Source organism: Cimex lectularius, unplaced genomic scaffold, assembly GCF_000648675.2.
Source record: "Cimex lectularius strain Harlan isolate CLEC.00 unplaced genomic scaffold, Clec_2.1 scaffold54, whole genome shotgun sequence".
Classification (NCBI taxonomy): domain Eukaryota; kingdom Metazoa; phylum Arthropoda; class Insecta; order Hemiptera; family Cimicidae; genus Cimex; species Cimex lectularius.
The window spans coordinates 490257-518140 of record NW_019392704.1 but is presented as its reverse complement, the minus strand read 5'-3'; the positions used below and the strand labels follow the sequence as shown (position 1 = coordinate 518140).

Below are 27884 nucleotides of genomic sequence, written 5' to 3'. Positions count from 1 at the left end.
TAATAAGATCCCATTAAACTTGTAACGTACTAGTAGATCGGGTTGTTTTGACGGTCACATAGCTATATACTTCATAACTGAACATTTATTTATTATAAATTACTTAATATTACTTTTATACTATAAAAAATTAATTGTTTGAAACATATTCGAAGTCATGGACAGTTTTTTACCTTTGTAATGTCATAGCAATGCGATTTTATTATCTACCTAACTCACTTCCTAAATATGCTTCTTTTTTTTTCTAAAAAACAAAAGCCTTCAAAGTGTAGTATATTTCTCATTTTATATCAGCACACTTCAACAATCTTTGCAACCACTAAGGACTTTCATCGAACAGAGCCTATTCAATCAGATGTATCCGCAGTGGTTCACTAAATCTCAAGATGGTATTGGCACGAATAGATATATTATTATAAATTAATAATCATTAATTAGTATACATTAATGGTTAATTATTAATAAAAAAATAATTAATTGATTATGCAAATATTAATTATTATAAATTAATAACCATCAGCTTCATAATCTGTCCATTTGTCTAATACCCTGTGCCAATAAGTCTTCTGTCGTCGCGAAACTAGGGAAAAATATAAATCCCTCTAACACTTTTGTAATAATTGCTTTCATTTCTTTTGTATTTGATTTTGTTGAACCTCTCGCGACATTTCTCATCAAATGAAGTAGTAAAAAGTGTTGGGAAATATTGAGAAAGGAAGCTTTATTGTACACGAGAAAATAGTGCTTATTTTGCTTTTGATAACTGAGAAAGGGCAAAACCATTCTCTTACTCCGGCAAACACTCTGTTCTTTAAAAAAAAAATTGGATATTTTTTATTTATTTTTATAATTTTTATTTTTATAATTTTTTTAAGTACCCATATTGTCATGTTCATTACTTTGCGCTGAGGTCAAAGTGAGGTGGTTTGCCCCCAGCCAAGTCGTTTTAATTATCGGTATGCTTTTAAAACTGACTTCTTGCCCGACTGATAAATTTAATTTAATTTTTTCACTCGACATCCCAACATTATTCGGATGCTCTTTTATATTCCTGCCTCATTTGAGCCCGCCCCTTGGATGCCGGAGGTGATTCGCTTTGAAAAATAATTTAAACCACCAAGAAAGTAGCATTGAGAAAAAACAATAGCTCGTGCTGAAGGAGTTTACACGCATAAGATAAAACAATTACTGATACATAAATGAATTATGAATGAATCCAAAAATTTGAAGAATGGCTTGAATTTACTCAATTCTTACGGTTAGCTTACCTGGATGGAGGCTATGTATCTGATATACGTAGAATGGACTGAAGTTTTGATCTCGCGCACTCTGTAACAGTAAATTTAATTACTGAATTACTTTAATTAATTTTATTATAAATAGACGTTGTAAGTTAGGAATAGTAGATTTCTCAAAAGCTCTACGAAGGAACTGTGTTTTCTACCGACTTGCCCGTATGTCTGATTGTTAGTATACAATTATAATATTGAAGGCTGATATTTATACCGGAGATAATTATGTAAGTGAATGTAGTATACTTAATATCTGCTGTTATGGTGTCTTGTTTGTGGGTATGGCTTTGTTTACTATCGGGTTGTCCGGAAAATAATGCAGGATTTTAAGTTTTCATTAAAAAAAATCTATATAAAATATTCTGTTTACGTTTACAGGATTACTCANGTATGGGAAATTATTTTGATTAAAGAACATTGCTTTAAAGTAACTAGTTTCTTTTTTTTTGTTTAATACCAAAATCCTGCATTATTTTCCGGACAACCCAATAGTTTGTTGTTCGTGTCTGCATTGCTCTAACCGTTGTATGCTATTTTTACTGTTTTTTGTTCGCTTTTTGACTTATCATTGGTCGTTTTCATGGGGGTGCTTCGAGTGATGGCCATGAAGTTTGGTTGACTCCGGTTAGATTTATTTGCCTTTGCCTATCTTCACAGGCATTGGAAAAACCAACAACCAGTGATGATAGGCCGACCAAAATGATTTGAAATGATCAAACTATAAGTTTATACTGTTGTTGGGTTAGATTAATTTATTTCTGAGTAAATATTAAGTAGTATTGACCAGTTAATGGATTTTTTTATTATTCAACTTACATTTTTTATTCAGTAAATTGTTATGAAGTTAAATTAATTTGTTATCTATCGTCATTCAAAATAACACATTCATATCGACTTTTGTAGAAACTGCTTTTATAACTAGACTTTCATACTTTATTGTCGGGGATAGGTGTTAGGTTTAATTTTACGAATATTCACATTTGTGTTATCGATGATTTTAAAAAATGGATAAATTGGTTAATTTTGACATGCCAATTGTTTTTCCTCCCATTGGATGAATATACCGTGATAAAATTTGCAGAAAATCTCAAGTAGTTAGAAATTCAGACTTTAGCTTGTGACGGAAAAGAGTACTGTTTGATAACTCGGAGAATTAATTACAAAAGATTGCAAGGGTTGCTAGGGAAATAGAAACAATAGTGTCATTATGTCGTTATAACCACTTTTCCCCTTTATCGTTTTTATTTTCGCCCCCCCCCCTTCGGTCAAAGGTATACAAATGTTCAATGTCGGAAGACATCAGGTTTATTTTACTCAGTGGAAAGGCAAAGTTCCAACTACTTCCATTCACTTTGTTAAGGTACAATATCATAGTTGATCCAAACTGACATCGAAAATTGATCCAAAATGGGAAAGAATAATACAAACATAAAGTCGTTAGTGAACAGTGAAAATTAACAGCGTTTAGTCCGATAGACACATAAAATTTGAGTTATGTCTTTCTAAAACGGTCCTATTTACCAATGGCAAGTTCCTCCGCTATCTTATTCAACGTTTAAAACTTATAATGAACAAAAGATGTTCCGACGGCCCTTAATTCTTCCGGTGATAGACTTTTCGAAGAGGCCTAATCATGTGATGAAGTTATAACTTTATCAGAGCTAAAACAGAAGAAGATAGACACGACTTGCTTAACTCGAGCAATATATCATTACAAAAAGAAATATCAGAGAAGACCCAAAGAGGTGGGTAATCGACTACAGCTATTTATACATTTGAATCAATAGGAGCTTTTGGAAGGGTACATTAACGGAGACTGAATATACAAGTCGAGCAGACAACGAGATTCTATTTTTAAAACCGATATAAATACTGTATCATTCAGACAGATATAGAATGACTGAAAAGTTGTTGTTTTTTCTCTCTCATTCTCTCTATTTCTCTTAAAAGGTTTGTTAGTTGAAAAATTTCTAGTGTTAATTCTACGATAAATGAAGTAAACATGCTTTCCAGGCCGTTTTTAACAGTGTGTTGTCAATGTATGTATAATGTTTATTTTAACTTCAGCAGATCTTTTCACGCCAGCCCGTTCCGTCTTAGTTTAAATTGTTATCTCAGCGGTGTTTGTACGTTGTAAAAAAACACTACACACTGCGGCGTACTTAAGTCACAAAACCAATATATTTGAAAAAGAGGTTTCGACTTCGAAAACTTCGGAGTTGATAACTTTTTAACATTTATAGAATGCTGTCGGCCTTGCAAAGGATGAACATACAAACTGTTTAATATTTATCAAAATACAACTGTAAATATCAGCGAATAATTTTAAAAAAAGTTTTAACAATAATATGAAAATTACAACAAAAATTGAAAATCTATTTTTAACAAAACGCTATAGATGGTACATTGATTTGAGACGTGAAATTGATATGAAAATTGAAAAACTTAAGTTGTTATTAATTTCTACTCCTTGAACCATTGCCAAACTATTACCAAAAACGATTTTCATTTTCATTTTCTCTATCTAGACTTCACTCATTCAGCCTCCTTTTAATTTATAATTTTTGTTTTGAAGAAATTAATTTCAACTAGATATTCTGTGTGGCAATGCAAAAAATATGAATGTCTTAAAATATGTTATAGTGCTTATATAATATGGAAAATTTACAGAGACATTTGCCAGAAGCAGTAATTCATTTTAAATTAATTGATTTTGCTGTTGAACTTAGCTTATCAGCCACTAAGAAAAATTATTTTCCAGTTTTGAGGAAATGAACTTAGACTGGATTTTCTTTGAAATTTAACTACAGACATAATTTGAATTGAAAAATTCTAAAAATTGTTTTAAAAATATTGACCAGAACTAGAATTTAAATAAATAAATAACTGCAACATAATTGCAGTGAACCAAACCAAATGGAACCACAACCTATCCAAATTTCTCAACCGAAAAACCCATTGGACAAATATCTAAATTTTCCAACCGGTTGAACTCCATGTACAGGAAATAATTAAAAATACTGAAAGGGCATACATGTAAATACTACTAACTTTACAATTATCAGTGTTAAGCATTAAGGTACTTACACTTTACTCATTATGTACCTTTATTCCCTGTCCCTTTGGTTTTACTCTTGACACAAAGATCCACTACTGTAGTTGGTAAGAAGATGTATCAACAGACCAAACATCGAGGATAGACAGATCAAAATGACAGTAAACTACCAAATTACTGGTTTCAGAGTATCTACACAACAAATGTCCCTGACAAGCAATAATCTGGTCAAAATGATTAAGCGCACTGCAGAAAGTGCTGACAAGACAATGGAACGGTGGGTGTTAAAAAAAATCAGATCTCAAAGCAAAGGAAAATAATGTATTCCTCACCCTGCAGACAGGAAATTTGGAAAATCATAATTCATAAACTTCTTCACTGGTTACTTAATTGCTCATAAAAACATAGAAATCCAACAAAACCAAGGCTCATGCCATTTCTGCCTCATTGAATGAGAGACAACGGAATTACCATGTGAAACTTTAGCCCATATACCTATCATATTTTGGGACATTAAGATATTTACAGAAAAAGACAACCAGGATAACGCTTAATGTAACGAAACTACCATGGTTTGAAAAAACAGTACAATGTATATATGTATCTATTCCCACAATATAACTAACTAAAAAACGTTACAGATTATTTATTAATTTATTTATTATCTACAAATCAATACACAATAATATTTAAACTTAGCTCACCATGGCGCTGTAGAAAACTAAATGTAGCTATGAATAAATAAATAAATATTTAAAAAAGATAATTTTCAGGGAGATAAATAGAAAAACTTGCATAACCATGATATGCAAAATTTATGTAGTGGACTACATAGATGCTAGAAAATTCAATTTTAAATTAATAACACAATATTAAACTAGAGAATCAAACCAAACTTGAATTGAATAATTACTTTTAATAAAATTTTCTTTGGAATCGGCAAAAAAGTGGCTGCCTTTTATCTAAACCTTAATTTTTTAACCTCCAAGGTTGTAAAAGTAATGACATATACTAACTGGTTATATTTAATGGTATCGATGGCACTGTAGAAATATAAATGTAGCTATGAATAAATAAATAAATATATTAAAAAAATATTTGTCAGAGAGATAAATAGAAAAACTTGAATAACCGTGATATTCAAAATTTATGTAGAGAACTACATAGATGCCAGAAAATTCAAATTTAAATTAATAACACAATATTAAACTAGAGAATCAAACCAAATTTGAAATGAATAATTACTTTTAATAAAATTTTCTATGGAATCGGCAAAAAAGTAGCTGTCTTTTATCTAAACCTTAATTTTTTAACCTCCAAGGTTGTTAAAGTAATGACATATACCTAACTGGTTATATTTAATGGCATCGATCAGTTATACCATTTGTTCTGCTTTAATTACATTGGTTTTACAACTATCTTGACGATTTTGTATCATCAATTTAAAAAAAATTATATCCATTTAATTTTTTAAAAGGTCTTCATACTGCCTCCTACTACCCGTTTTTGTTATTAATTTTATTCATTGATATCCAATTTGAACTATATTAGATAGTTGCATAGAAATAATGATTTCTTCGTAATTCTGAGTAGCCCCATCTTGACAAAATTTAATTTCAAGAAGACAATTGCATGATATTATTTTTATTACCTTTTATTATTACATTATAAAACCTAAATGGTATAAACAAGATAATAGGTTAATAATATTCATTATATTATTTATAAGCCAAGTAATATTTTAGTCCAAAGGTATAAATCAAAGAATAAATAGTGAAGATTTTATATTTGCCTATAAGATTTTTAACTAACCTATTGTTAATGTAGTTTGAATAAATTGTGGAAAAATTAAATTGTAATGTGTAATCAAAATTTGTCTTTTGTTTTAGCACGATGTGGGTTCTTCTTGTAATGTCTCCAAGACTTTGGGTAGTCGATGAGCCGAAGGATGATGGATACACTGCCCTTCACCTTGCTGCACTAAATAACCATGTAGCTGTCGCTCAGCTCCTGATTCACTATGGCAAAGCAGATATAGACATACAAAACCTAAACCTTCAAACTGCATTGCATCTTGCGGTAGAAAGACAGCATGCACAAGCTGTACGTTTACTCGTACGAGAGGGTGCAAATTTAAACATAACTGACAAAGACGGCGATACACCCATGCATGAGGCTTTGCGACATCACACTATGTCCCAGATAAAACAGCTTCAAGGTGTACGAGACATTGGAAAGGTAAGTGTTCAATAAAATCGGATGTGGATAAGTGGATAAAAGTTAACATTCAATTTTGGTTTCAGCTGCTCATGGGGTTGGGAAGTCAGGATGAAGTACATGAGGCTAAATCTTCAGCTGCTATTGCTTGCTTTCTTGCAGGAAGTGGTGCTGATTTGACTATTAAAAACAAAAAAGGGCAAACACCACTCGATCTTTGCCCAGATCCAAACCTTTATAAAGCACTTACCAAAGCACACAAAGATAAAGAGACGTAAGTTATGAATGCCCTAATGTGATACTGATTCATTGGAAGATTACAAGACGTACCATGCTCATTATAATCAAATTACATATAAATGTAGTTAATGAAATGTTTCATTTTTCAGTGATCAGCTTGACCCGAGAGAAGGCAATATAGATCCTTATCTTGAAGAATGTTTGATATGTTCAGATCACAAAAAGGAAACATTATTTCATCCCTGTGGGCATGTTGTTTGCTGTTCATTGTGTGCTCCCAGGGTCAAAAAGTGTCTTATATGCAGGGAACTCGTTCGCTCTAGTTCTGAGGTAATTATAAAAATATTGAATTCGCTTGATGTTAAAAATAGATGAAAGAAGTAATCTGTAGTCATTTACTTTTTGTTTACCTATAATCATAGCTTATTGGTCATCACTCAAATAAAAACTATTAAAAAATTAATAATTAGTTTAATCAATGAAATGTACTAACTCTAATAATGTAATTTAGATTGAGGAATGCTTGGTCTGCTCTTCCAAAAAAGCTAGTGTTCTGTTCAGACCTTGTGGGCATATGGTTGCATGTGAGTTTTGCGCCCCTCTTATTAGGAAATGCTTGCAGTGCCGAGCACCAATTGTAAAACAACTAGCCTTTTCTACTTGCTGTGGAGCCAATGGTAAGCAATTGTGATAATTTAATTATTTTTTTATTAATTAATGAAATAATTTGAATAAAAGAAGAAGGAATTGTGCGCGATGGAGAAACTACTGAAGTGAGCAATGATGAAGAGGATAAAATTGCAAGGTATAAAGAAAACAACTCACAGCAGGGAACAATTGGTAATTTCACTACGAAGAAAGAAAATCTGCAGGTTGAAGATGCAATGGCTCAACCTTCAGCTGCAGCTGCGATTCCAGGGCCTTCTACATCATCTACAGGACCTACCAATATTGGTATGATCAAAATTCAATTTTTACAAATGTGCAAAGCATAAATTTACTATTTGTAATATTCAAAATTGTAGATAAAGCAATGTTGTCATGTAAAGCTCCTCTTATGAACAATGGATCTCGAGATGCAACAAGCTCTGCCTACCAAAAGCTTCAACAGAAGCTTCAGGACATAAAAGAACAGGTAAGAAAATGAAGCAAAGACTTCCTATAATGTTAAATCCTTCTGGTCTTCATCATTGAGAAACAATTCACTAAAGGATACTCCTTATCTATAAAAGATAGTGATATAATATTTATATATTACTCTCAGGTATCTGAAAAGTTTGTGTTTTTTCAAAAAAGTTTTCAAACTATACTCAAATTCCTCAAGCTCAAGTGTAGTTCCTTCTAGCCATTATTATCCGAGCAGGATACTTTAATGATGTCATTGTTGTAAATATTGGGTTGTCCGGAAAATAATGCAGGATTTTAAGTTTTCATTAAAAAAAATCTATATAAAATATTCTGTTTACGTTTACAGGATTACTCATTTGTATGAATGTCAACACTTATTAATCCTCTTCCAAATGATATTGTTTGTTTACCTCTGTAGCATTCCGCTACTTGGAAATAATTCAGTCATCCTTATAATGTCAAAGCGAGAATTTCGTACGATTTTCTTTTACGAGTTTAAACTCGGCCGAAGCGGAGCCCAAACGGCTAGAAACATTAACCAAGTCTGGGGCGAGGGTTGTGTTAATGAGTGCACTGTGCAAAGGTGGTTTAAAAAATTTCGGGAGGGAGATTTCAGCCTTGATGATGAAGAAGGTCGTGGAAGGCCTTCCTCTCTTAATGATGATGTTCTGCGATCAGTGGTGGAAGAAAACCCCAAAACAACTGTTCGAGAACTTGCAGAGCAACTCAAAGTCAGTAAAACGACCGTCGCTGACCACCTCAAGGCGATTGGAAAAGTGAAAAAACTCGAAAATTGGGTTCCACACTCATTAAACGATCGCCAAAAAAATCAGCGCTTTGATGTTTGTGCATCACTTCTTTGTCGAAACAAAAATGACCCATTTCTGGCCAGAATTGTTACATGTGACGAAAAGTGGATTCTCTACGATAACACTAGACGTTCTGGACAGTGGCTCGACAAAGGAGAAGCTCCAATACATTTTCCAAAGCCCCCAACTCATCAAAAAAAGGTAATGGTTACGGTATGGTGGGCTTCATTTGGTTTAATACACTACAGCTTCTTAAATCCTGGCGAAACCATCAATGCTGAATCATACTGTAACCAAATTAATACCATGCATCAGAAATTGGCAGTAATGAAGCCCTCTTTGGTCAATCGGAAAGGGCCCATTTTGTTGCATGACAACGCTCGACCACATGTGTCACGTGTAACGTCACAAAAATTATTGGAGCTTGGCTATGAAACTTTGCCTCACCCACCCTACTCTCCGGACCTCTCGCCTACTGACTACCATTTTTTTAGACACCTGGACCACTACTTACAACACATAATATTCAAAAATCAAACGGAACTGGAAAATGCATTTATTGACTTTATCAATTCTAAAAATTCTGAATTCTACTCAGACGGAATTAATAAGTTACCAACACGTTGGGAGAAATGTATTGAGAGTATGGGAAATTATTTTGATTAAAGAACATTGCTTTAAAGTAACTAGTTTCTTTTTTTTTGTTTAATACCAAAATCCTGCATTATTTTCCGGACAACCCAATAAATGTGTTGCTCTAAAAACGTCCACTGATCTAATGATGTTCCCTCAATTCTTTGAAAAAATTGTACTCAATCTCTATATAAACCCCTCTCCCTTCTATTTAAGAAATCCTTGGACTTGGTTATGGAACCAGAGCATTGGAAAGGAGCATACATTGTTCCTAACCTAAATGCAAGCCAAAGGTTCTTGAGTCTATTATTACAGACCTTTCTATACAACTGACTATGCTCTGATGCTCTTGTGTAAGCTCAAAAGTGTCTTGTGGAAATTTTTGGCTTGGATTAGATCCTAAGTCTCCAATAGAAAATCTTAAGGTAAAGTTTAGAAGTAGACTTTCCAGAACCATTGAGCAACATCTGGTGTCCCCAAGGGATGGTTAGGGAATTCTATCCTGTGACCCCTCCCAACCCTTGGTTGCAAGGGGGGTATCCGGGCACAAAATAAAGGTGCAGCCCAGAGGGCGTGACAACCTCTCTAAAGCACAAGCTGTACTCGTGTCGGCCTAGGGTCAGCATGGGCGGCCGGGTGCCTTAGCAGAGTCACACGTGGGCCAGTGCACTAGATCCTGTCTGCACAGACGGGGGAGGGTGTATGGCCATCTGTACCACAGGGTAACTTAAATGTTTCAAATCAGCCCAAGTTACATTGGGAACAGATTCGTAGTGGTACGTGGTGACGCCCCTGGCGGGAACTTAGACAGAGGCTGTCTTCTATCTGTGACCTTCGTGAACCTTGCGTATGGCCAGCATTATTACCCCTGGCCTCATGGAGACGTTGTGACCGGACGACAGCGTGTAAGTGTTGAAGACACGATGATTATGCTGAATAGTCCCTCGAATGCGTGAGTAAGCGAACGGAAACGGGTAGTGAATCGGTTTCTCTGACTCGAGTATGCTTTGCATTGTGCGTATGACCGGCGTGGTACCCTTGGGGAAGCGAAGGATCGGACCATCTAGGCTGAGCCTATGGCATCCCTCGAATGCACATGGCAGGTGTAGGCTGAGCTCGAATAAGAGACTTTTACCATAGGCGGTGCTCATCTAGGGTGTGGTTAGCAATTCCACTTCAACTAAACCGCTGCCGGGGCGGGGTGTTCCTGGAAGTTTCCCTATACTCAGGGAGATAGAGTGGCCTTCTCTTTCTAGGGAGTACGCAGGAGAACAGGCTGGTGTATTTTGGCCTGTTAGCGCCTCTACACCAATGCTGTGGCTGTAACACTATTCCGTCGTATGCGGAGGTGCGTCAGCTCTCATCTTGAGAATCAAAATGCCCGATAAGGTTGAAAAGGCTAGGTGCGGACGCTAAAGATCCTCTTGTCTTGTTGACGATGAGTTCTTGGGAACGAACTGTCCCCAAGGATCTTTCTTTGGACCAATTTCATTTTTAATTTTCATCAAACATGAACTCTTGTTTCAAAGATTCAAAATTTCTGCTATTGGCAAAAGATATAAAAGTTTTCACCATTATCAATAATTTTGAGGGAAATGTGTGATTGCAGGAGGATTTGAGTAGGTTTATCTCTTGTTGTCTGATGAATGAACTTTCTCTTAGTGTTGACAAATGTCAGTTCATATTGTTTTATAGGAGAAAACATCCTTATCACTCTTTATCGGGTTCACAATTGAGTGTAGTGTCTTAAGATTAGAATCTTAGGAGTAATTTTGAATCTAATTTAATTTAATTCTAGCCAAGTGTGATAGAAGCATGGTGTCCCGAGAAATACTTCAGGTTTCCAAAATATTATTGTGTTAAAACATCTATATTTTGAATTTGAGTATGAAAAATGGTTGAAACTGTTCACAATGTTCTCCCTTCAGGATCGCTCTCTGTTGATGGGGTCCATTATCATTGGAAAAATGATAAACAGCCATTGCTCCTATCCAAAACTTCTTCATCAGATCTCCAGTCACAAATCTCCATGCCCCTACTCACACATGTCAACGACACAATTTTTACACCTAATTTCATAGAAGTAATTACAGTAAATTACAGGACTTACCTACACCTGTAATGAAATCTGTGATGTGCATAATCTGATTATAGTATATGATATATTTGGATCCTCTTTTAATGTGTTCAAAAATGAAATTTGTAAAAACTTGTCCTCATAATTAAAATTAAGTTGGTTAATTTTGTTACACCGTATTTCTTAATTTTAGATGTAATATGAATGTACTTGTTAGAGGGTCATCACCGTTTAATGTGCTACCAACAAATAGATAATTTAAACCATTTAATTATATGCATGTGATAAACAGCCATTACTCCTATCCACAACTTCTTAGTCAGATGAATGGGTTATATCATTCATGGGATTTTATTTGTTTCAGACTATGTGCCCTGTGTGCATGGATCGTCTGAAGAACATTATATTCCTCTGTGGACATGGTACTTGCCAGCTTTGCAGTGATAGAATAATGAATGAATGCCCAATTTGCAGAAAGGAAGTTGAAAAAAGAATTCTTCTATACTAGTTTTATTTTATTTCTACTTTTGTCTAACACCTTTTATTTTTATTCATTGTTCATTTATCATACCATTTAATCCCTCTCCCTCTTTATGTAGTATTTCATTATCATTGTAATATTGGGTTGAATCAATAAAAATGAATGAATGTTTTTAATTTTAACATTCCTTATTTTTTAAACCTTTTTATGCCTTCCTATGTAACTGAAATTGATGTAATAAATAATATTTTAGATACCAAAGTACACTATTTGTGCTACTGAAAATAGCAAAGAGTGCTATTTCTGTGGTGACTAAATCTGTTTCATGAAATAAATAACTTTTTACGTTTTTTGACATTTCTTAACTTAAACAGAACTCTTAACTGGTCATCATTTGAAAATTTTCAATTTTCGGAGCACACAGTCTTGAAACACCTAAAATTGGTATATGATGAGTACAGGCCAAGTCTTTCCAGGCTCCATAAAGTGTTCCTAAGGAACATATTGTAAGCCACTCCCTGTCTTAGAATAAATTATAGTTATTAAAGTGAGATCACAAAAAATTAGTTTAAATGACAGACAAAAAGAGCTGAAAATCAGAAGGGGTGAACACCCAGACAGGAACAATGTGACATCTCCTACCAATCTGGGAAACATAACTCTCTATTAAGCAGTTGGTCAAGGATGTCACAGCACAGATGGGAGAGATGTTCTTCTCAAACCAGGGTAAAATAGCCCTGCAATAATTACACAGTTGGTCAAATAAATAAGATTGTTGAAGGGTGTCGCAGGGAGCCAAGGGGGGTTTCCCACAAACCTGGAAAACAAAGTTGCAATAGCTGGACAACTGATCAAATAAATAACTAATTACAATTAATTAAGGTTTTTAGTTGAGATAAAAAAGTCAATGGCACGAGTGGAATTCGAACCCACGATCTTCGGCTAGATACGCCACTGCTCTACCACTTGAGCTATCGTGACCTCGATCCACTCGTACACCAACTTCCCATCTCAACCCCACCTTTTGAATTTACCCTCCTTTTTGCCATTTTTCAAAAGGAGGGTAAATTCAAAAGGTGGGGATGAGATGGGAAGTTGGTGTGTGGATCGAGGTCACGATAGCTCAAGTCGTAGAGCAGTGGCGTATCTAGCCGTAGATCGTGGGTTCGAATCCCGCTCGTGCCAGTGACTTTTTTATCTCAACTAAAAACCTTAATTAATTGTAAAATTAATTGGTCAACGGACCACGAAATTAGTGAATTTAAATAACTAATGTCGGATTATTTAGTGCTGAATGGGTGACAGAAAGCCAAAAATACGTAGTGACATGGTTCAGTGAAAATTGGGGTTGTATCATCCAGGTGAGCGATACCCGTCTCCGCTGGTCCACCCGCGGGATGGGAACTGCTCTGACTTTTGATTTTCTTTTCCACCCCTATCTGATAGAAAAACTGGTATAAAAAGGGATGAATACCAAAAGTCAGTCACAACCAAGGGCTCAAACCAGTCAGTGAATAGTCGACTCCAGAAGTCAATCCAGAAGAGAAGCAGGCACACTCAGTCTGGATCTCAACAAGGGGATCAGCCAGCAAGGACCAGCAGTTGCGACTCATCAGATCAGGTCAGCTGTCAGGAAACAGAAAAGGCACTGGGATGTTGTGGACAATAATCGTGGCGAGCTTTGGGGCTAAGTCCCTTTGTTAATAGACTCATCTCAGATTTAGAATTGTGGCTGGATAATTAGATTAATTGAGATTTTGTTGTGGTTTGTGTACTTTAAAAGATGAAATGTGTTAAAATAAATGTTGAAGAATATATTCTCTGGTTTATTAAATTTTAGAACCTCACCTTCCCCTATGCAAGAATAAGTAGCTAACTAGAGTTAGTTGTTAAAACTTACTATTTATTTGTTGTAGTTTATTCTTCAGGTGTAAATGTCCAATGGATGAGAGAGAAAAAGTAGAAAAAGTACCTAAAGAATTTTTCCGCCTCATCATGCTTTCTTTGCAATTCTCACTTCACAAAGCCTATTTATTTTTAAAATGTTTAATAAATTACTTTACAAGACTCTGGAAGCATATACAATTATTGAAAAGCTCACCACCCAAGCTCTGGGCAAAATTCATTCACAAATGGTGCAATTAGAGGGACTGTCTCCACCAGCTTTATTATTGACAATTAAATTTTAAAAAGACAATGCAAGGAATTATAAATTCAGTTGTATTCTTGAAAAAATAGTGTATATGTCAATGTCCCATTGTAATGTGTGTTTCTTAGTTCACAATTCTTAGTTCTGTGTTAGTTTCACAATTTATTTAGGTCCTTTTACATTTTTTGCAGAGTTCCTACCTTTATTCGGGTCATCTTCAGGGCCTGGGTAAATTACGTATGTTAAATTACAATATGTTGATTGGAAAAAACAGATTGGTACCAAAAACCAATGAACACTGATCGCTACCTCAATTATACATCACACTACCCCCACATACAATATTAAACCCAGCTAAAGGATTATTACACAGAACCATATCTCTAAGTCATGAATCCTTTCACCTAAAAAATGTCCAAACATACAAACATCTTACATAACAATAACTACCCCAAAAACATAATCAACAGAACCATAAACAATTATAACCCAGCACTACACAAAACAACATCCTCCACAGTACCCAACACATCATCAATCATACAAAAACAAACCAATATACATGTCCATTCCATTTATCCACACATTGTCACGCAAATTAAGTATATTTCTCTCCTCAGAACACATTAAAATAGCTTTTAAAAATCGTAAAACATACACACACTTTTTTCCTAAGTCAAAGACCCAACACCAACAGCCTACAAATCCGATGTAATTTATAAAATTAATTGTATGAACTGTCCAGCAAGATCTATTGGAATTACATCGCAATATCTAGACAAACGGAAAAAACAACACATCTATGACTGCAAAACACCAAAAACCAATCCCACAGCATTGCCACAAAACCAATCCCAAACAACATAGCTTTGATTTCGACGAAATACAAATACTAAACACAGAAAACAACAAATACAAATGCAACATTCTAGAAATGGTTTACGTAAACAGAACAGATATATGCAAACTCAGCCATAGCTACACCACATCATAAAGCAAATAAACCAATAAACCTTAATTTTATTTTTCCCTTTCCTTTGTTTATCATCCTTAATAATTAACTTCCTTTCCAATGATTATTTGGAGATCGTGAGGTGCGGTCTGGACCCTGGATTCAGAAATCTCCACATAGTCATTGGCCAACGGTCACTAAACACCACACATTCCTTTCCAAAATTGAATGTCGAATCACAAATCCAATCCAGAAAATCTCCATTCCTGACTTCCTTTGAGTTAAATAAAACTGCCAATGACCAAAGAAAATTTCTCAGATTTATTGCAACCCTAACCCTGTCATACAAAAACAGTAGAATTCAAATTCATGTTTCACAATTTCACATAAAATCAATATGGCACCACAAGAATAGCACCACACTTTATGTGCATATGAAATACTTAGTCAAAATTTATATTTACATCTTAACTTGTATTTTTTCCAATCTACATGTTTTGTAATTTACCCAGGCTCTGAAGATGACCCGAATAAAGGTTGAAACGCACCCAAAAAAGAAAAAGGTGTTTTTCTAAACTACCTCATTCTTGGCCACTTAGCATGACATCAAAAAATGATTCCATTGTAAATTTTATTCACCAGTTGATTGGTAGATCCCATAAATCAATATTTGAAACTATTGTTAAATTAGTTAAATATTTCTCAGACATTTAATAATTATAACTATTAAAGTAAAATTATAATATTTGTAATAGACACTTACAGAGAAGAGGTGAAGTCCTGACTCTAGCTTCAACCGACCATTCGAAGGGCAGAAAAAATGTCAGTGATGCAAAGACACTACCATGGAAATAAAAATTATAACATGCTAAATTAACGATTATTTAACAATTAGAAGTAAAAAACTAAAGCTCTATACTAAATAATTTAATCAGGGGAAATTGATACCTCATTCCATCAATGCCAGTTTGATTAACATTCTTCCCACAGTTTAAAACATCATTTCAAAAATAATTAGGCCAAATAAATTTTAAAAAGTTCTTCGATATACGTTTAATGTTTTGTTTTTTAAACATTGATCAATACTCTTGATTCCTTAGAGAATGATTCATGCATTAATTATAATTAGTAGGCAGTACAGAGTTACCGCCATTTCCCCTCATTACGCCCCCGACGGTGATCCAGTGAACACCACAGATTTTAATTCTATAAACAGGTATGTTTTAGTTTTACATTTTTTAAATTTAAAATAATATCGGTTTGTATTTTCTATTAAATTTCGCTCTAAAAAGTGAATTGATCTGCTTTCAGTTCATATAAACGTGTAATATAACTGATTATTTAAAGATCGTGAGAAGCGGTCTGGTGTGATGTAGGTTAGAAAAGCATTTTCTTTGTCGTACGATATTTCATCTTTATTGAGATCATCTTCAGGGTCTGGCATTGTTTAAATTATACAAATAAATATAACATATGAATATGAATTTTAAAAAATGATGTTCAATAGAAAGTAATGGGTTTAATCAAAGTATTTGTACTCACCCAAAGTGATTGTGTTCTGTATAGTCGTCAGTTATATGTATGTTATTGGTATTGAATTTGATTTGCGATATTAACGTAGCTTTTTTTAAACGAAGGTATTTCAAAACAAGGTTATATGAACTCTCGGGTGCCGGCGGTTTAGAAACAAATTCCCATTTTTAACTAAGAAGTAAGAAGGGTTCGAATGAGGGCCGACGGATTCGAACACGGGACCTTAACCTTAGTGATGAGACCCTGCTCAACGCCTGAACCGTGCGGCTACCGACGCGCCTCGACTCCAATGAAAACCTTGAATATTGGGTTATAGGTCCTGTAACAAATTCCTTTCATCTTTTAGCTTTTTTTGTGAGGTTAAGTGGTAGAATTTCGACAAATCTCTCAAAAAATGGATATTTTTCTTCTGTAAAGGGAATTTCGATTATTGTATTGTTTTCATTTGGACACTCGCCAAATCAAGGTGAAGACACCCAATTTGTCAATAATATAAAATATTGTATGAAAACGTAAATTGTGAATTGTTTTATTTGTTTGTTTGTTTGACCTTCAATTGTACGATGATAGAAAACGTACACTCAAAAAACTTTTCATTGATTCACACAAAGCGGGTCTGGTCGAGTTGCAAAATAAACCGTCCTAATAGAACTGAATTTGTCAGTCGTTTGTTAAAAACAATAAAATAAAATAAAAAATCTAAGTATCTTAGGCGAAGGCTGTATATCGTTGGGAAAGTAGTAGGACCGCCAACGATCACCGAAGTTAAGCAGCATCGGGAGTGGGTTAGTACCTGGATGGGTGACCGCTTGGGAACACCGCGTGCTGTTGGCATCTTTTTTTTTTCCTTTTTTCAATATTTGTTATTAAACAATACACACACATTCGATTAAGTTAAGAACATTTTTTATTAGAAGAAGAGAACCAATTNCAAGTGGTAGAGCAGCGGCGTATCTAGCCGAAGATCGTGGGTTCGAATCCCGCTCGTGCCATTGACTTTTTTATCTCAACTAAAAACCTTAATTAATTGTAGTAAATTTAATATTAAGAACACTAAAGGAAGTAGCATGAGGTCATCAAGTATCACGCTATCCAAACAATAACTGCTTCATCAATCCTTCATCCTCACGATTGTTTGGAAACTAATTACACCGAACTTTACATAAGTGGATAGCATTATTTAAATATTTTCAGAACCATCGTTTCTAGTAGGTTCTCTAACTCTTATCCATAATATTTATAATAGTCTGCTGTACTCGTAACTGGGAGTTGTTTTTTCCGGTAATTTTGGTCTGTCAGAAGCGTTTCGGCATCCCGTCATCTTCAGTAATGAGTTAGTTTGTTAAGCTCATTTCAGATTACCTCCTAAGCCAAGAAAATTTGTTTTTACATTTGCCGAATATTTTTGTTAAGAATTTAATTCTGCGTCGTGTTAGGTTACCTAAAAGTCTTAGATTTTTCATCGATGTTTTAATGTAGTGCAAGGACCTACATAGGAGTAAATAATCACAGTTTTAAATATGTTGATCTTTTATCTTCCATCTGGTAAACAAAACTTTATTCTTTAGATTTTTGGCAATTGCACTAATCCTCCAGTAGGAATAGTTTATAGTGCCAATTGTCAGAATTTAGGTTTCAGTAGCGCGTTTAAAAAATGCAACACAAAATAGAACCAGAGTTGAGCTTTGAGGGACTCCTTTGATAATTGAAAGAAGAAGAAAACGCTATCTAGGAAAAGGGTGATGACCATCTGTGGTTACCAAGTTATCCACTAGGTATCGTCACCGTTTCGACAATGGTCCCGCTACACACTGCAGCTAATGAGCCTGCAGCAAGTCTGCATTTTAAAGGACCTAACGTGTTTATTACAGACTCATCGACAAGGTTGTGCTCGGAGTATCTTTTGCACACTCTACATCCAACGTGTCTCCCTCCTGAACGTGTCCCTTAACTCGTTACCGAATCTACCGACTCCCCAAGCATCACCCGTCAACCGGCTATTTAGCTCACCATGATTCGTCCGTACGCTTGACCCAGGGCCATCAAAAACGCCTGGCTATTAAATTATCTTGCCATACGGAGGTCTAGACAGTTGTACAAGACATGTGATGACACCCTAGCTAGCTTGCATATTATATTGATGACATCTAGTTTATGACATCTAAAGTCAGTAATAAAATCTGAAGGATATAGGGATACAATATGTACAATAGATACACCAAACTTGGGAGACCAACAACGAATGGCAACTCTCCTCAAGACATATCAGTGTATAATGTAAATAACCTCAAATTACGAGATGTATATTTTAATACAGGTAATAAAAAAAGACCCCACTTTCAAGTAACAGACGTTTGCTCACCAAAATTATTGGATCGTTCAGTTTAAATTGAATAGATGGTTAGGGATGCCATACTAGTAAATACTATAAGGAAATGTTCGTATTAAGGATAGTAAAATAAAAAACCATTACTTTAAAAAAATAAAATTATTTAATAAATTATACATACATATGTACAAACTAGTTCCATGGAAACAAGCTTAATAAAAATAATAATATAAAAAAAATGAAATGGAATGACAGTCTTTTAAGAACTTAAAGAAATTAAACTAGACAAGACGATTTGAGTAATTAATCAACTTCTTCTACAGTAGGTCCAGTATTGAACCTTTGCCCTGCTTGTTGTCCGCAATTGGTGAAGTTGGGAGCTTGTTGTCCTCCGTGCATTTTGGTCATGTAAGGAGTGCATTCGCTTTGCAACTCTTTCAATTTATGTTCGTATTCCTCTTTGTCGGCGAGGGAGTTGCTGTCCAGCCAGCGGATGACATCTTCGCATTTTGACTTGATGGTGTCTTTGTCCGATTGGCTGAGCTTGTCGCCGGCATCTTCGACGGCTTGTTTGACGTTGAAGACATAGGCTTCGAGTTGATTCCTGGCGGCGATCCTCTCTCTCTGAGCGTCGTCTTCCTTCTTGTACTTCTCGGCATCATTGACCATCCTGTCGATTTCCTCTTTCGAGAGTCTCCCTTTGTCGTTTTTGATGACAATGTTTTTAGACTTTCCTGTGCTGTTCTCTTTGGCCGAGACGTTCAATATACCGTTGGCGTCTAGGTCGAATGTGACATCGATTTGAGGCACCCCTCTGGGAGCAGGCGGTATCCCCGTCAGGTCGAAAGTGCCCAAGAGGTTGTTGTCTTTGGTCATCGCCCTCTCTCCTTCAAACACCTGGATCGTAACAGCCGGCTGGTTATCAGAGTACGTCGAGAACGTCTGAGACTGTTTACATGGGATTCTGGCGTTTCTTTCGATTATCTTGGTCATGACTCCGCCGGCTGTTTCTATGCCGAGAGAGAGCGGAGTCACATCGACAAGCAGCACGTCTTGTATCTGAGAGCTCTGGTCTCCACTGAGAATAGCAGCTTGGACAGCGGCACCGTAAGCCACTGCTTCATCGGGATTGATGGACATGTTCAAAGGTTTTCCATTGAAGAACTGTTGCAAAAGGGTCTGGATCTTGGGTATCCTCGTCGAACCTCCGACGAGCACTACGTCGTGGATAGAACCCTTGTCCAATTTGGCGTCACAGAGGGCTTTTTCTACAGGTTGGAGTGTAGATCTGAAAAGGTCCGAACAGAGTTCTTCGAATCTGGCCCGAGTGACTTTCGTGTAGAAATCTATGCCATCGAACAGAGCGTCGATTTCTATGGAAGCTTCTGTACTGGAGGACAATGTCCTTTTAGCTCGTTCGGCCGCCGTCCTCAACCTCCTCAAAGCCCTGGGATTGGATTTGATGTCTTTTTTATACTTCCTCTTGAATTCTTCTACCAGATGGTTAACCAATCGGTTGTCGAAGTCTTCTCCTCCTAGATGGGTGTCCCCGGCGGTAGAACGTACTTCGAAAAGGGACCCTTCGTCGATCGTCAATATTGAAACGTCGAAGGTTCCACCTCCCAAGTCGAATATCAACACGTTTCTTTCACCTTTCAGGTTCTTGTCCAAACCGTAAGCCAAGGCTGCTGCTGTCGGTTCGTTGATTATCCTCAATACGTTCAGTCCGGCGATGGCGCCCGCATCCTTGGTCGCCTGTCTCTGAGAATCGTTGAAGTAAGCAGGGACCGTGATAACAGCGTCTTTCACCTTCTGACCCAAGTAAGCTTCCGCCGTTTCCTTCATTTTCACCAAGACCATCGAGCTGATTTCTTCAGGAGCGAAACGTTTGCATTCTCCTTTAAATTCCACTTGTATCTTCGGCTTGGAACAATCGTCGACCACTTTGAAAGGCCAGTGTTTCATGTCCTCTCGAATCTTGGGGTCATCGTATTTCCTTCCAATCAACCTTTTGGCATCGAATACGGAATTCTGAGGATTCATCGCTACCTGATTTTTAGCAGCGTCACCTATGAGCCTCTCCGTATCCGTAAAAGCCACATAACTGGGTGTCGTCCTGTTCCCTTGGTCGTTGGCGATAATCTCAACTTTTCCTTGTTGCCAAACGCCGACGCAAGAGTAGGTCGTTCCGAGATCGATTCCAATAGCAGGCATCTTCAAAGATCTTTTCAAACACAGAATACAAATAAATAGTTGAAACGAGCTGGTAGCTCTGAAGTAGGTATGTTATATCAATCGTTTTCGAATATAGACTGACCCGACTCTCAGGGTCTTCCGGTTTATAAAACGGCGCCGAACTTTCTCGTCCGATCTAGACCATTCCAATTCATCCCATTGGTTGGCTCGCGCCCCTCTCTACCGATTCTCAACTCGACCGTTCTAGACACGAACGTTCTAGACTCGCCTCCATTCATTCCAGGCAGTTGATTATTTTTATTTTTATTAAAAGAATCAAATTTCATATATATACAACATATCGTACTGTAGAAACTATACCTACAAACAATCGCAACATTTTTTTTTGCTCACTTTAACAAATTTTGGTCGCAGGCAAAGTGTTGCGGTTTAATCTAACCAAATTTTTTTATTGACTTAAAAAACTGTTACCTTTCCTGGAAAATGTGTTACAAGAATTTTTAAAATTGGATCAATAGAAGTTAGTTTAAAAATTATTGAATTAAGAATTCCTATTCCAGGAGCAAGCGCCATTTCTTATAAAAAGAAAAGGCCCAAAAGTTTTGGTTTTCGGGCCAAAACAATGCAAACAGGTTCACAATTAGGCAGAATTGTCTTTCCGAAAGATTCATCATAGTAGAATCGATAGGAAATGCGAAATAACGAAAAAACGTCACTTTTGGGGAACTTAGAAAAACAGCCGCCCTGAAGAATAAGAGTTTTTGATATAAAAGGAACAAAATCTGCCAACCCGTTTAAGATGTGCTTTTCAATTTTTTATGCGGTAACATAAAAGTTCTTTAAACACTTCTATGAGAGCTTTTCCGAAAATAACAATTTCATTTTGACAAAGAAATTCTTAAATATTAGAAAAATGTGTTCGAAAGTTTCCTTGCTGTATATGTTTTTCAGGCAAAAAGTTTCAATAAAGCTTGGGTTAAACTTGAGGGAAATACTAAAGAAACATGAGTACCAAATTTCACCAAAAATGGTTCAGTAGTTAATGAGAAAATGTCCATTTTAGGTTTCCCTTCTTCCCCCTTTAACCTTGTAAATACTACCCGCAACACTTCTTAATTTAAACATTTAACATATTCCTAATTGATAATTATACTTTCGCACGGAACCTTATATATACCTGGTTCTTTTCATACGGACTAGTAATTTTTATTGATTTGATTCATTTATTGGTTCTATTGCGACTAGTCTCGAATAATTTCTTCCCAAGGTGGTCATCTCCTCCACTCTTATGTTTATTTAATATTTTCATCAACGACCTTCCTTCTATGCTGAATGCAACTCCTCTTCTCTCTCCTGATGACTTAAAATTTTTGATGCCTAACATTTGTAAAGATGACTGCTTACTCCTCCAATCTGACTTGACTGCTCTATAACACTGGTCTATTGCCAAACCACCTGTTTCTTAATACTGAAAAATGCTTTCCTAGAATGGAGGAGATGGGCACCTTGGGAAGTTATTATTTGAGACTGCTAAATCAATAAAAATTACTAGTCCGTATGAAAAGAACCCGGTAGACATCAGGAACCATACAAAAGTATAATTATCAATTAGGAACATGTTAAATGTTTAAATTAATACAGTGAGTAAAAAAATGTTGTGATTATTTGTATGTTTGGTTTATACAGTACGATGTGTTATGTTGATTTGATTTGATTCTTGAAATAAAAATAAGAAATTTGATTCTTTTAATAAAAATAAAAAGTAATCAACCACCTGGAAAGAATGGAGGCGAGAAGTAGGCGAGTCTAGATCTAGAACGTTCGAGTCGAGACGAACGTTGGAGTCTAGAATGTTCGAGTCGAGAATACGATTTAAACGGATTTTTTATTCTGAAAATTATGGTGCAATTGGATTTTAAATATATATATATATATATATATATATANTTTATTCTATGAGTAAATAAATGATTGTCCGGTTTATGGTGAATTTTTTTTTTTTTTTTTTTTCCAAACCTGACTAAGTTTCTGAAAATAACTTTATAGCCAAACTAACGAATTTCGGATCTCGTTTATTCTGGGTACACATAATAAGTCCGTTGTAATCGATATAACGTATATAATTTGAAATAAAAAACAAAATACGAGTCCGTTTGTATTATTTTTTTCATTTTTTTAATTAATTAATTTATTAATTTTTTTTTAGTCTTTGCTTTGCATGCAAACAAACGGGAAATGAGTTAAAAATGATTATAACAATAATTTTTTTTTTCCCCACTAAGAAAGGGATCGATTTATTGTGTGAACTTTTGTGCCTTTCGGCCGTTAGATCGTATCGGTATTAAGGATTTGATTGAAGAGGACAAAAACAACATAAAACGTCAGATTTAAGAGATAAAAAAAAATTTATTAAATAAATTATATGTACAAGAATGCTATGTACAAGTTCGTTCCATGGAATAACAAGCGTAATATGTACATGAAATAGAAATTCATTTAAATCTGTCTTTTAGAACTTGGGAGTAGAAATCTATCTATGAGAGATTTTTGTTCCCATATTTTAAATAAACGATCACACAATTGTGTTGTATTGTTTATTTCAAACCATAAGTATGTATTTTTATTATATATTACATAATTTTCTAATCAATACCGGTTAAATTGAATTTTTTTAAATTGTCTTCTCATTTGTTAGTGGGAATGAATAAGTAATGTCTGTTTGGGAGCAATACTGAATGTTCTTCAGCCTATATCTTCATTTTTCCCATTTTCATTTTTCATTTACTTTTCCATACCGAAGAACACCAATTTTGTAAGGATGAGCTAGATTATCGACCTGCTGGAAACATGAAGTCTTTTCGGGGGATCTATGGTCGGATTTTTAGACTTTTATGAGGTAACCTTTCTCGACCACGTTTTTAATTTTTAATTTTTATTGTATTTTTAGTTGTAATTTTTAATTATTAATTTATTCAATTTAAATAATGTTTAGATGTTGAGCCCCAAAAAACGTAATGTACTTCTGTGCCCAAAACACCATGTCGTTTATTTCCCCATTAAGGTTTAAGTAAGATATTTCAATTTTTGTGCAATTTGTTTTTCATGTTTTGTTTTTTATATGATAATAAAACAGGCCCTGAAGATGACAGTATAAAAACTGTCGAAAGCTCGGCGAAAACCGAAAGGAAGTTTTCTCTGTGTTTGACCTCTTCCGTAGATCCTCCGAAAAGACTTCAAAACACCAATTTTGTTAAAAAATTATATTGTAATATGCCTAAGATTTTATTGGAGATTTCTTGAAAGATGTATTAAATTGTATTATAACTTTTCTTTTTCTCATTATCTTTTTTGCTTGAATAATTTTTGACCTGCTATTCATTGATGTTATTTATTATTAATTTTTTTGCAATGGTAGTTATATCAAATTTATCAAAATCAAATAGTCTGCAATTGTGGGTAAATGAATGTTTAATCGTTTAATCTTTATATCTACCGTCTACCTACCATAGTTGAACATTTAAGCATACACACAACTTCATATTAATATAATATAAAAAATATTATATTAACAATATATGAATATTCAAAAAACAATTTCTTTTATACAAGTTTTTAATTAATATAGGATGGGACGTTGCTGTTTTGGAGTTTAACTTTTTTTCCTGATCGTAATTCTCGTATATTTTCTTCTATTGGAAGTGTTTCATTACTAATACTCAACCTTTTTATAATAAAACTATTTTGATTTCTAGAATTTTGGGATGTATTTGGTGGACTGGGTGTGTTTGAGTTGTGCCCGTCCTTTTCTGTCCTGCCTTGGTTTGTGGCTCGTTTCCTTCTCATCCTGTGCTTCAGTTTTTGAACTTTCATGTTCTCATTGCTCGAAATGATAAAATTATGAATTAAAGAATCATTCCCTTTCTGAAAGTCTCGCAAATTTGAGTAAATTTTATGTTTTTTATTCATTGCGATTAGGTTTTGTGGTGTATCCCTGTTTAATTGTTCCCTCCATGCCAATGCCCGGTAAGGATACTTTTCAGCCCATGTCATCTGCTGCCATACGTATGAACCAATCAAAGCCACCTGCAAAACATGTTTAGTAGGAAAATGTCTTACTTCCTATTAAACCACATTGATTCTTCCAAATATTAACTATTTTAATGCTTGTGAACTCACTACTGAAGGCTTAATTCCGTTATACTGTGCTTTGCATCTTAGGTCTGACAAAAGGTTCAAGAAGCTGTGAGGTGTAGGCTTGGCTAGCTTTGTGGAAGTGGACAGTTTCCGTTGGGCATTTACCCTCAACATTACTTTACAACACATATGTAGAACTTTTGGTTTTTAAGTATGTAAGACATGCATACTTACACATTCTTGAAAGCTTTTCAAAGAAACTTGACTTCGATGTTGACGCACCCATATCTCTGAAGTATTACGTGGTTATACCTTTAAACTGTTAATTTCGTTGGCCAGAAAAAATATTTTCTGTAAAATTTATGTTGAAACATGTGTTATTATTGTTAATTTTCAACATCTCAGTTTGTACCAAATCATTAATGGTACGATACTTTAATCATTTATACATGCTTACAATGTAATTAACTGTGGTTTCATCAGGAATAGTGGGCCATAGTTGTTGGCATCTGTATTTGCCATAGTGGGTTAGAAAATATGTTTTAAACAATAAATTTTTTAGGCAGTTGTAATTAAACAAGTAATAAAACAACTCGACCCAAAATGTACTCATACATAACTATAAATCAAATATATCTATTATGCTACAATGTTGACATGGTATCTTATTTCTAGTATCATGAATTTGGTATTATGAATGTTTGTACCTTTGTATTTCAAAATTTTAAAAGAATATAATTTTTATAAATATGTGTACATTTATATTGTTACTGTAGTGTGATGGAAAAATTATATAGTGAGGATTCTTTAGGCCTGCAAGGTGAACTTTTACTTCTGGCTTTCAAAGGTCGAAATTATTCTTATATGTGTGGTGATTAGTGACCATTAGTCGATAATTATTCAGAAATCGTGAGATGCAGTCTGGTGTGATGTAGGTTTCAAAAACATTTTCTTTATCGTGCCAGAATGGCATAATTACACAGAAAACAAACACTTTGAGCCCTGAAGGTGATTTCAATAGATCGAAATGTTGGCACGATAAAGAAAATTTTTTCTGAAACCTACATCACACCAGACCGCATCTCACGATTTTTGAATAATTATTCTTATAGTAACATGTAAAAAAAGGATAAATATCCTCTGACAATAAGGGAAGTTTACATCAAATGGAAAATGGTCTAAATATTGAAATATTACATGAGAAAATGGATTTAAATATCAACCCAAAGAAAACATCTCTCATACCCTTCACAAGAAGAAGAAATCTAAACCTGAGCCATACCTTTTCCAAATAAACTAAGTATCTAGGTATACCCATGACCAAAGGCCCGAGTGGAGGAGTCATGTAGGCAATGTACTACATAAGGCCAAGTCACTACTAATTATTGGTAAGAGATCAAAATTGGGGAATAAACCCCAGGATGGAGTGGAGTATTGGTTATATATCATAACAGTCAAACCGCAAAGGTCCAGCTTCAGGTTTTTGGTCAGCACCATATGCGACCAAAACCATTGTATCAGGAGGCACAAAATCAACTGCAATGTTTATAATGCCTAACATGTACATATCAAGGCTTATTTGTCACATCAGCGATGGAAACCGCACTGTCTCCCACCTTTACACATTCATATGCAAAAGGTGGCTTTGAGTGCCACAGACTCCTGAGATTCCTTATGGAGAAGCCAACACAAAATTCCAGAAAGATCAAATGAGAGGAAAACTCAAATTTGACAGACGCTTCCAAGAGGTCATAGACAACAGAATCTTTGAAGTTTCAAGAAGGAGCTTAATATGGTTTACCAATGGTTCAAAGATGGAATAAAAGGATGGGAAAAGGGGTTGAAACAAGGCCAAGCAAAACTGCTTCAACTGTTTCCAATTATTCCAAGCTGAAGTTCATGAAATCCAATCGTGCGCACAGTTGATAAAAAAGAAAATGAGAGGAGCACGGAAGTACTACTTTTTGATAGTCTGGCAGCTAAACTGGCACTTAATGCTTATGCTGTTATCTCAAAACTAATCTGGGAGTTCCTAGCTTAATGGCACTAGGAGGACAATACAACAAGCTTACCTTGAGTTGGGTTACATACATTAAAAATTAACAGGCTGACTAATTAACCAAAGATGCCTCTCACCTGTGGGTCCAGACTAGTGAACTAGGTAGTGCACTTAAGTTGAAACTGGAAAAATGGCATGTTAATGAAAAACCCAACCACTGGACAAAAGCACCAGGTAGAAGGCAAACAAAGAGTATGATAATTGAGGGAAGCTAAATCTCTCAAAAGAAGGAAAACAAACTCCTAAAGCGTTCAAGATTTGAGGAAAATTATAAGCTTCTATACCAGTCTTTGCCCTCTTACTATGCACCACCAAAAGATGTCAACATTGTCAAGTAAAATCAGAAATTGGCACATATCCTTTGTGAATGTGATACACTAACCTGCATGCGCTACAGCCTCTTTTTTAAAGGTGGCTCTAGACATGCAGTATTCATTGTTTGCTGCTTAACATTTTCCAAGTCTCAATATGCTCGTATCAGCATTCACCAAATAGCATGTCTATGTATATACACATGTGGAGTTAGTACAACCAACCAGTTTATGCAGAAACAACAAATACGTACTTGCCAAGTGCTGTGTGAGTCTTCAATGTACTACC

General features: G+C 35.1%; 3 protein-coding genes across 3 annotated transcripts in view; 1 reads left to right on the top strand and 2 right to left on the bottom strand.

The window, feature by feature from the left end:
- The window catches only part of LOC106665795 (E3 ubiquitin-protein ligase MIB1), a 590106-nt gene extending 577992 nt beyond the window's left edge, over positions 1 to 12114 (top strand). The window contains exons 12-18 of the mRNA XM_014392511.2: positions 6237 to 6585; positions 6651 to 6838; positions 6954 to 7134; positions 7316 to 7481; positions 7543 to 7758; positions 7830 to 7939; positions 11816 to 12114. Coding sequence (XP_014247997.1) covers positions 6237 to 6585; positions 6651 to 6838; positions 6954 to 7134; positions 7316 to 7481; positions 7543 to 7758; positions 7830 to 7939; positions 11816 to 11959 — 1354 coding nt within the window. The 3' untranslated portion in view covers positions 11960 to 12114. The remainder of the gene's footprint in view (positions 1 to 6236; positions 6586 to 6650; positions 6839 to 6953; positions 7135 to 7315; positions 7482 to 7542; positions 7759 to 7829; positions 7940 to 11815) is intronic.
- A 6969-nt stretch (positions 12115 to 19083) lies between these two features.
- On the bottom strand, positions 19084 to 21357 carry LOC106661049 (major heat shock 70 kDa protein Ba-like). Its single transcript, XM_014384149.2, has one exon. The coding sequence runs from the start codon at positions 21107 to 21109 to the stop codon at positions 19199 to 19201; it is 1911 nt and encodes a 636-aa protein (XP_014239635.1). The 5' UTR covers positions 21110 to 21357; the 3' UTR covers positions 19084 to 19198.
- A 3328-nt stretch (positions 21358 to 24685) lies between these two features.
- LOC106665790 lies at positions 24686 to 25665 on the bottom strand. The gene is made up of 3 exons (XM_014392498.2): positions 25460 to 25665; positions 25268 to 25401; positions 24686 to 25174 (listed from the first exon to the last, which is right to left on the bottom strand). Exons 1-3 carry the CDS (start codon positions 25509 to 25511, stop codon positions 24704 to 24706), a joined length of 657 nt encoding a protein of 218 aa, XP_014247984.1. The 5' UTR covers positions 25512 to 25665; the 3' UTR covers positions 24686 to 24703.
- Between the last annotated feature and the right edge of the window lie 2219 nt (positions 25666 to 27884).

Excerpts from the sequence above, each read along its gene's own strand:
- LOC106665790 (XM_014392498.2), bottom strand. The coding sequence starts at position 25,511 with ATGGGTGCGTCAACATCGAAGTCAAGTTTCTTTGAAAAGCTTTCAAGA. Across the intron at positions 25,402-25,459 it reads TGAAAAGCTTTCAAGAATGT|TAATGTTGAGGGTAAATGCC; the intron begins GTAAGTATGCAT and ends TGTGTTGTAAAG. Across the intron at positions 25,175-25,267 it reads ACGGAATTAAGCCTTCAGTA|GTGGCTTTGATTGGTTCATA; the intron begins GTGAGTTCACAA and ends CATGTTTTGCAG.
- LOC106661049 (XM_014384149.2), bottom strand. The coding sequence starts at position 21,109 with ATGCCTGCTATTGGAATCGATCTCGGAACGACCTACTCTTGCGTCGGC.